General features: G+C 35.8%; 1 protein-coding gene across 4 annotated transcripts; it reads right to left on the bottom strand.

Annotated features, from left to right (window-relative positions):
- Positions 1 to 280: 280 nt before the first annotated feature.
- LOC103438669 (uncharacterized) lies at positions 281 to 4858 on the bottom strand. 4 transcript variants are annotated; one of them, XM_008377213.4, is made up of 10 exons: positions 4470 to 4858; positions 3113 to 3194; positions 2439 to 2513; positions 2315 to 2351; positions 1556 to 1639; positions 1381 to 1441; positions 1183 to 1289; positions 1016 to 1081; positions 659 to 807; positions 281 to 568 (listed from the first exon to the last, which is right to left on the bottom strand). In XM_008377213.4, the coding sequence occupies exons 1-9, from the start codon at positions 4480 to 4482 to the stop codon at positions 706 to 708; spliced, it is 627 nt and encodes a 208-aa protein (XP_008375435.1). In that variant the 5' UTR covers positions 4483 to 4858; the 3' UTR covers positions 281 to 568; positions 659 to 705. The 4 variants fall into 4 exon arrangements, with proteins under 4 accessions (XP_008375435.1, XP_008375443.1, XP_008375450.1 ...); XM_008377221.4 differs by having other exon boundaries at positions 281 to 563; positions 4470 to 4856; XM_008377228.4 differs by having other exon boundaries at positions 663 to 807; positions 4470 to 4856.
- Positions 4859 to 10456: the final 5598 nt, after the last annotated feature.

The raw sequence follows: 10456 nt of genomic DNA, 5'->3' as shown, positions 1-10456 counted from the left end.
TGATCAATGGAATGTATCCGATATACCCAATAATCTCTCCACGCAAAGCTCCTAAAGAAATAATTACGACACATAACATCAATAGAATTTTTGTCAAAAGTCGAACTTCTGTCACTAAAGAAGGGCACTAAACAGGCAATAAAACGCCCAATGGTGACCTTGTAGTGCCTCTTTTATCAGTTCCAGTGTCCCTTTAGTGAAATCAGTTCTATTTTTATTGCAGATTTGCCAAAAGTCCAACATGGTTTATGATATAAAAAGTGATAACACCAAATCCCAATTTTCACAAGTGCTTTTATTCTATCAAACACATTCATGATAAAATCTCTCCACACTAAAAGAGCATAATTCAATGGCCTCAACTCGATCACCTCAAGTAACTTACAGCATTAATTGGATATTAAACAGAGTAAACTATGGAAGCTGTGCTATAACATTCGCCCGACTTTCGGAACTATATTCATATCACAAACATGCAATTTCCAAAGGGTAAATCCTATATTTGCAAGAAAAGAAAATGAGCAAAAGTAAATTCCTGAGGCCATTTGATTGTGTTGTCTAAACTGTCCTGCAAAAAGGCCAATCACAATAAAATTAAGGGTCGGAGTGAAAATAAACATATCACGGTGAGAAAACAAGGATTCGAAGAGGGCTTCACCAACAATTGTAGGGTTTACAGCAGAGACTCAGGTTCACTGTAAATTATCAGCTCTGGCTCTGCTTTTCTCGTATCCATTCAACAAAATTGTCGAGGATCAAAGGCCATGCAAGTTCAGGGTTGTAGTTGCTAAGGTCTGGAAAACTTATCTGTGAAAAGGATTGTAAGGATAACATGTTAGCCAACATATCATGAAAGCAGATTAGCACTTACGGAAAAAGGAAAATGGCAACAACTGATATGCAAAACCAAACGTTGACGGTTATTGGCATAAGACACGACTAGCAGTGAATAAGAAAAATGAAAAGAAGAAACAAAGCAGGAGTGTTCAAATTAACAACCAACGTGTAAGATTACCTCATCGCAAAACCGGTAAAAGCCCATCCACTGATCCATATTTATGACTTTGTAATCATTCTGAATCTGCATTTAGAAACAAATTGCATTTACCATTTTCAGAATCTTTTTCCCGACTAAACGGAATACCAGTTCATTAATACAACAATATTCATTCAGCTACTCACCTTTAGATACTGAGTAAATAAGTCAACCTGCGAATGGTATTGCGATCCTAGAACAATATTTAATAACTCGCATATGCTGTCTATATCTATGCTCTTCTGTTTCTCCTCTGTAAATAATACATATATAAAGGGTAAAAAACCAAAGGAAAATCAATTACTTTAAAAAATATAACCAGAGAGACACAGTGGATGCATTACCCGTTAAACAATATCGGAATGCATAGGAATAGAAATCCACAAAGTTTGATGGCCTCCTGACCTATCCATTATGTAATTAACAGGAAAAGATCAGAATCTCTGTGACCTCAATCATGTGGATGTGATGAACTAATTAAATTGCCGTAATAAAAGGAAGCAATTTTAAAAATTCTACCTCTTTCTCTAGCTCTGGGAGTGCCTTCTTTAATTTACTTACATTGTCCACCCTCAGTGCTTTAAGTCCTACTCGCCACTCTTCCTGTCAAAGAGGAGATTGGCGATGTCATGAAACAAATGGAACGGTTAGAGTAATGAATGCAAGGTTCCACATGAGGTTTCAATTTTAATAGAAAATTATATCAGGAATGCGACTTCTATGGAATGGTTAAAGTATGAAATTGAATTCAGATTTGACGTATGTGGTCAGCATTATTGGAGCATAAAATCCAAATGGAGCATTAAACTACACCCGCCCAAACAAAGTAATCCTTTAAAAGGTCGGTAAAGCTTGACAACTTAACAGTTAACACTAGTGTCATTTGATCTGTGTTGTATAAGTAGGTGAATGTCTATATGTAATATGTACGTATAGAGCACACAGATGTGTCTTTTTTGACATATGCCTTATATGCATACACTCGCACTCACACTCGCACACGCACACACACACGCACATGCTCCCCTGTGAAGCCAAAGACTCCATGTATATACATTTAAATCTCCACGAGTAAACACACCCAGACATGTAAAGCAAAGACATTGCTATGCAATCATGCAATCATCAAAATTAATTTAACAATGTACAGTTGGATGCTAGATGAAATGAAATAAATTGTGGAAACGTACAAACAGTTGGTAAAAGGAGTAAATGACAATTTCATTTAAAAAAAATACTTGAAGAATTTTGATACGCAGATGAGCAAGTACTGCTTACCAGGGTGAAGTATCCTTGTTTTTCAGCTTTCATTTTCCTGGCATACATAGTCTATTAGCTTTGACAATTCAAATCAAGGATAATTCGAAGAAGTGAAGATCAAATGACTCCAAACTGAACTTACCAGGCAAGCATCAAGACCCTTACATCCGTATGGTCAACTTCCAAATCTGAACAAAGACGTTCGATTCCCTCAGGGCTGTTCAAAGAGCACGAACAACTAATAAGTCAAAAGGGTACATCAAGTTTTCCCGTAACAAAGGTGTGCACGCATTTAAAAAGTACAGCTTCTCCATGGGAAAAATTTAATAAGGTAGAGTTGATACAAATATGATTAAATTTTGATTGTAATTGAAATGCCATGAAACAATACTACTTTTCTTCTCCCGTCTTTAAGAAAGTAGTTCGATCAGGTATTTGGAAATAATGCGATTCTATTGGTCACTGCGGATTTTCTGGACAAGGAACAATTGGTGATTCATAACAACTCTTTCTGTTGAATAGTAATCATAAAATGTGACCATGCAGGACCAACAATGATCTTACGTTAGTACAAAAAATGGTGATACCCAAAACATATTTTCATGAAATTCTTACCTACCCCTGGAAGATGCAACTAAATACGCGACAAGGGAAAAATGTAATAACATTTTGAATGCCAAAGGAATTACTGAATTAAATCTGTCATTGAGCATGCTCAACACTATCACTAAAAAAATTATAACCTTCGCTCCTGCTGCAACAAAAGTAATAGCAAAATCCACAAATTATAACAAGTATTTTGTGCAGTAGACTTACTCAATCAAACCAGAAGACGCATTTGCATATGAATTAAAGACGGCATCAATCCGTTCCAACTCCTTGTTAGCTGCTTTAGTGGCTGAGCAGATTAAGATTAAAGTAGTTATAAGCACAAGATAACATGGAATGCTAACGCAACAAACTAGTAAGCAATATGCTAATATTCAAACAGGTTAGTATATAAGATTTGAAGAACACATTCTACAAATACTAATGTCTGCGGTAATCCAATAAGAAAACCAGATAGCCCCAAACCCGAAATGTGTTTCAACTTAAAGCAAGGTTTACTAAGTAATGTGTGCTTCAGGAAGTATCTAACACTTGAGTAGGATAAATTTGACAAAGCTTTTGAGAGAAGTGCAGCATAGACCAGCTGACTGAGAGTTCAAGAACCCAAGGTGGCTCTCTTCCCCTCTGCAACCCATAAGTGGGGATGTAGAAAATACTAAAGAGGATTAGAAACCTCCGCCTCACTATTTGAGAGTCCCTCCCCATGACTTCCAAGTACTGAGAAGCCATCGCTGAAGGAAGTATTTTCCCACAATTCTCATTGAGTCCTACGTTACAACCCCAACCATTAATCATGATTAAAAAAGATGCAAACTTTTGCCACAAGACTAAAGTTTAGACGAAACCCGTCTAAATGTAACTATCCCCTGAAACTTACCGAAAAAAATTAAACAAACTGCTGTGACAATGTGATATAGACAATTAGTTTGGCCTGTTCGATAACTTTTCCGTCGTTGTTTTATATATTTTGACTAATGAGAGTGCAAAGATGGAAATGACAAACAAGAAGAGAGCAAATAAAGAACAATTTAAATAGATTCAATTTTATAATTTTTTGATAAATCAGAAACTTTAAGCCTACTCTGGTCAGTCATTCAATTTTCTGTTTGAAAGAGTTTATTCTTTTCAACAAATCAGAACCTTTAACCCCCTTCACGCAACAAACATTCCAGCATCCTCACCAATTCAGCTAAAAACCATTCTCCGATTTTCGAATTCGACAAAGCTTTAACCTTTCGTAATTTAATTTACCATTATTTCAGCGATTCAACAGAATTATAAATCAACTTCAATTCGATTCAATTCAAAGAACGAAGCTAAAACCAAACCTGATCGATACTCACAAACATCCACAAATAAATTAACCAAACCTGATCGATACTCACAAACATCCACAAATAAATTAAAAAAGTACAGAATTCAGCCACAATTTAAAGACTTTAAAATCGAAACAAAGCAGTCAATCCTAATTACTACAAAACCAATCATGAAAACATGGAAACCGATCAATTCAACGACAACTGAGCGATGCTAAGAAAGAAAATGGAAAGATCGGAGCACGAACCGGAGCGTCTCATCTCGTTCACCCGAAATAACCCGTACAGAAGAGTCAAGAACAATCGAGCGCGGAAAGCCTCGTCCGAGAGCTCTTTGTTGCACAGAGAGAGACAGACAGAGAGGGGCTGAATTGGGAGGCTCTGATTAATTTGGTGTTTTCCGGGCGTCCTTTGAAGAGAAGGGGACGATGACGTGGCGCCCTCAGATTGGGTGAGGAGTTTTTACTATTTTGGTGGGGAGGGCGGCGTACGATAAAAGGGAAAGTAAAAAAAGCAGAGTACCAAATTGGTCCGGGTCGCTGTCGCTGTCGCTACAGAGTTTCGACTTTTACAGTTGATTGCAGGAGTTAAAGTTACATTTGTTTCGTTGGATTAGATTCCTCACTGCAATGGCAGCCTGGGATCTGCAAAATCTTAAGCTCAAAGCGGAAAAAATAATAAAAGCAAGAGAGCTGGTCGGACTGGATCCAGCCCATTCTTATCCGAGTTGGGTCAAAACACACACTATTCAAATATTCTCATACCCGAAATCATCAATCGGAGACTCATTCGTGGGATACTAGCAAGAGGAGTTCCACCCCTAACACAAATTCGTCAGCATCCAGTGCATTTATTCACTTAGTAAATAGTAATAGACTCAAATGAATAGTAATAGGCCAAATGCATCTCCCCCTCTAAAATTAAATAACCTAGTCGATTTTATTAAAATATTATTAATTTTTATTATAAAATAATAGTTTAATTTTAATTCTTCTTCCCACTTTTCTCAAAAGAATCTCTCTGGACTCCTTCTTCTTTTTCTTCCCTTATATACACAAGTCATTTTTTATATGTCAATTGTGTTTCAAATTTCAAATTCCATCCACTTTGTTTCTCTGCAGAAACATTAACTTCCATTGACAAAGGCCATTGAATCTTTAATGGGACATCATCACTGTTGCAGAAGAGAAGCCCCCTCCTCGTACCCGGTTCTGGTTTTCTTGGCGATGGTCGCGGTGCTTTTTCTTCTGTCGTCTTTGATCTCCCTCCGCCATGGAATCTTCCCCTGCCGCGGAATCAACCTCAGCCTGGAGGAGCTCTACACCAAGATCTCTTTGCGATGCGTTGATCGTGCAGGAGGTTGATGACCCAGCTGACGTCAGATTGCCCGACATGTGGGTCTTGCCTGGCTTAGGTTAGGTGCCATTCAAAATGCTGGGCTGGAGTGGATAGCCTGGGTGCCGAGTTGGTTTTTTGGCTGGGTGCTGACCTATCAGTTCCCCGGTGGAACTGCTCTAAGGAACTTACCAACAGGATCCTCTCCGGATCCTCTTTATAAGGATCTTGAAGATTTGTGAATAGTTTTGGTTCATTGTAAATCATGTGGTCAATTTTTATCAGATATTGTTTGTGTTCAATTTTAAATAAAAAAATTTAAAATAATTTCTGACCGCACGATGTACGATAAACGGATATGATTCACGGATCTTTGAAATCTTTACAAAGAGGATCCGGATACAAGAACTTACACTTGGAAGACTCAGTAATTGTTAGATTGCTGCACGTGTTTTGAGTTTAGGAAACATGAATACGCACACATTAATTAATCATGATCACTTGGATTAGATTTAATTTGATTAAAAGGAATACAATGTTTTACTAACCATGTATGTTAATCGCGATTGTATATGCTGACGCTACCCGCCATGTTTTCACATGATGCGATGCTAATATGAATAACATATCCCGGTCTTCTTGTAATGTAAAACATGTGCATTAACAATAATTGGATTGTGACCGAATCTTTTTCGTGGTAACTGAGGTGACATTACACTTTTAAAGTGATCATCGTGATGAAAAAAATTATTAATTAAACACCTGTAATGAGCCTTGTTAATAATTGTAGTCAAATCTAAACTTCTATTAGTGTTTCGGTAAAAAAAAAAAAGCAGATGAGCATTGTGGAACAAAAAATAATTCAAAAAAAATCATGGAGGTGACATATGGACTTTTGAGTTAAAAAGACAAGATTACTCTCGAGGCACATCAAGATTCCCATGGCATGCAACGGACAATAACGACTCAATCAAAGAAAAATAAAAGGTGATCAATATGAAATTTATTTTATATTCCTCTCATCACTCATCATCAATCTCTTATTGATTTTATTCAAAAAATAACTCCCAAAACTTCATATTTAAATTAGGAATAATTGTTATGTTAATTGCAAGATATTATTTTACATAATATCTTGCAATTATTCACCCCATTACACCATATATGGCCAGCCACTCTCCACCAAAAGGAGCCGGCCACCCTCCTATAAACACTCCTCTCATCCTTCTAAAATGCTAAGTCATTTGCTACTCACAAACTTCTAAATACATTCTTTTCAGAATTATAACTTTGGCACTGGAGGTTCTTCGACCAAAGCCCCCCATTCATCGTGAGTGCAGGCTTTTGACCTTAATTTTGCAGGTGCATTTTCGTCAAAAGAGAAAATAGTGGAAATTTGCATCCACAAGCATTATGTGTGGTGTTAAAATCGTCCCTTCAATCTAGACTAAGAAGCCAAAAAGATCATCTGTCTTTGATAGAGTTGGGGATGAATCAGGGTTCGAATGAAATTGAGATTTGAGGAAAACTGAGGCTAAATTAAGGTGTTTGCTTTTGATAAGATCTCCATGTAGTTTATAGTAAAGTCTCTCTCTGCGTGTAGGTTCAAATCATCAAATGTATTATGTTTCATGAGTTCTTTTGAAATTTGTTTACTCAGCTCCTGATTATTTCCTCAGCATCATGTGAATTGAGAGGATTAGAGAATGCACTAATTGAAATCCAAAAGAGACTTTGTTAGGCTCACACACTAACGGCAATCTAGATTTGGACTGTAATTGCCGACGGCTCATTACAAGTGTTTAATTAATAAAATTTTCACCATGAACTCACATTGAAAATATGGTGTCACGACAGGACCACGAATTTTTTTTTGATGTTTTTATGTGTGTTTTCCTACTAGTTTAAACTAGCATCTTAGTACGAACTAGCAACCTACCACCGTATTATCCTCTCTATTTATACGTGGAAAGTCTTAGGTTATAGTTCTATGGATGGGGATTTTGATAGTTCTATGGATGGGGATTTTGATACTATATGATGGATAACCATGATGTGGCTTAACTCAAATCCTCACCCTTCCCAAAATTATTGTATCTAACCGGATTTCAAATTTGATATATAACTATTCAAGGAATTAATTTTTTTTAACTAATAACTACATTTTACTTATCACTCATATTATCAACTAACGGGTTAATTAGCGCTTGAGTGTGTATTTGTGTGCATGTGGATGTCTGTGTATATGTATACATATGTTGCGATGCATTAAGGATGCCCGCTAATTTTCTAAGACTACTCATAATACATTTCGGGAGCGTTTGTTTGCCCTCACTAACTTCCTTGGATTGGACTAGCTTAGCTGGGTTTGCTAGCCGGTGTATGATGCAAACAAGGATTACCATTAATGAGACTAGGTCGGACTCGTACCGAATAAGTCTTTCACTAGGTAGTCTTAGTGATGATCCCCAATACGTATGAGATTGCTAGTCCCGTCCTCAAACCTGCTCTGTTTGCCTGCTGCATCGTCAGCAAGCGTTCCTCTGCAAAACCCTTTAATCACCACTCATATCTGAAACAAGGCTCCACCAACTGCCCAAACCTCAAAATCCAACCACAAAAAAAAATAAAAAAAATAAAAAAACGCGAAAAAATAACAACAAAATCCAACCCAAAATTCAAAATCCACCCATGGCCAAAAAATCATGAGGTGGCTTTGTAGGTGGAGAAGCCAACACATGTATCAGGAGGAAGGAGAGAGATCCGAAAATTTTTGGGAAAAAAGGATGGGGAAGGTGGAAATGCGTAACAGTGGCAAGATGGTGAAGCGGATGAGCTTGTTTTGAAGGATTTGCGATGAACTTTACACCTGTGTTTTGCAGGAAACAGATGGAGGAAAGAAGGAATGGGGCGGAGCCAGGGGGAGAAGAAAAGAAAAGATGGTTATGGAGGGTAGTCTTTTTGTTGTAAAGTAAAAGGGGAATAAATATGCATTAAAAAACATAAAATATTATTATATAAACATTAAATGATATAAAATATTACTATGTATGCATTAATTAATATAATATTATAGTTTATTAATTATCTTGTTTTTTAGTCCGACACTACACCAAACGCTTCACTAAGTTAGTCCAACTTAGTCTAGTCTAAACCAATCCAGCTTAGTCCCTAAAGCTAATCCAGTCCAAAATGGTCCGGTGCAACAAACGCACCATTCAATGATTAAACTGTTTTTATAGATACTCATTTAAGGATCCATCTCTTCAAAAAATCATTCAAATATATTATATTTTCTTCTTTTGGTCGATACAACAATATACACTAATTAAGCAGTGGGTGATTTGGGTTAAGCGATCCAATAAGCTAACCAAAGTAAATTGGAATTGCCTTGCCCGAAAAAAAGAAGTAAATTGGTAATGAACTTAATTATTATTTACGACAATTAAATTTAAAATATCTCATTTATAAATAAAGAGTAACACTTCTATTGATAAAATTCTTAATTTTGCATTGATTGTATCAGTCGAACGCATAGACTTTGATTGAGAGTCTTATAGCACTATAGGTCAAACAGTCAAAGAAATAATAAGAGAATGATACACTTGAGAATGTTGCACTGTGTGTGAAGGTTTGATTTTAAGGAATTTTAACGAAACATTTTTGGAACTATTTACTTTTAACGAAAAATCACATTTTTATTTTTTCATGTTACTATTCACCATACATTTATTTGTCATGTTTAATTAAAAATAAAGTTTTTTTGGGAACTTTAATGAAAAACTCCTGGTTAGGGATGGGTAACGATTATAACGGATGGGTAATCACGATTATTTACCCATAACTGTTTATGCTCATACCAGCATAACCGTTTACCCGTTTGATAATTGTCTAAACGGTTATACCTATAACCATAACCATTTATAAACGGTTAACCATACTCATAACCGTATACCCATTTAACCGTAACTGTTTAATATCCGTTTATCTTTTTTTTTTTTTTTTTTTTTTACCATTACCCCTTTTGCAACCGTCTACATGTTTTTAACAACTTGAAAATTAAAAAAAAAATTGTCATAATTTTCTTTTTTTTTTGACAATTAAATACGCTTATAGGTACATCATACATTTTCGTATTTAATTTTTTAAGTCATTTTACCATTCCAATAATTGAATTAATTGCCAGCAAAGATACAACGACGGGCACTCTTACGTGGGTTATTTATATGCTTTGCAAGCATGCTCATATGCAAGAAAATGTTGCAACAGAAGTTCGAGAAGCAGCAAATCTGAAAGATGATTCAAGCATTGGTGAACTTGCAGACTGTCTTAATGAAGATGCCCTTAATAAAATGCAACATCTCTTAGCAGCTTTGACTAAGACACGAAGGCTCTACCCTTCCTAATATTATTGTATCTAACCGGATTTCAAATTTGATATATAACTATTCAAGGAATTAATTTTTTTTTAACTAATAACTACATTTTACTTATCACTCATATTATCAACTAACGGGTTGATTAGCGCTTGAGTGTGTATTTGTGTGCATGTGGATGTCTGTGTACATGTATACATATGTTGTGACACATTAAGGATGCCCGCAAATTTTCTAAGACTACTCATAATACATTTCGGGGGCGTTTGTTTGCCATCTAATAGGCTAACCAAAGTAAATTGGTACTGCCTTGCCCAAAAAAAAAAAGCAAATTGGTAATGAACTTAATTATTATTACGACAATTAAATTTAAAATATCTCACTTATAAATAAAAAGAAACACTACTATTGATAAAATTCTTAATTTTGCATTGATTGTATCAATTGAACGCATAGACTTTGATTGAGAGTCTTATAGCACTATAGGTCAAACAGTCAAAGAAATAATAAGAGAATGATACACT

The sequence above is a fragment of the Malus domestica genome, chromosome 17 (assembly GCF_042453785.1).
Source record: "Malus domestica chromosome 17, GDT2T_hap1".
Classification (NCBI taxonomy): Eukaryota; Viridiplantae; Streptophyta; class Magnoliopsida; order Rosales; family Rosaceae; genus Malus; species Malus domestica.
This window is presented reverse-complemented; position numbering and strand designations above follow the sequence as displayed.

Coding starts and splice junctions, on each gene's coding strand:
- LOC103438669 (XM_008377213.4), bottom strand. Junction 1,290..1,380: donor ATTCCGATATTGTTTAACGG/GTAATGCATCCA, acceptor TATTATTTACAG/AGGAGAAACAGAAGAGCATA. Junction 1,082..1,182: donor TATTTACTCAGTATCTAAAG/GTGAGTAGCTGA, acceptor TTCTAAATGCAG/ATTCAGAATGATTACAAAGT.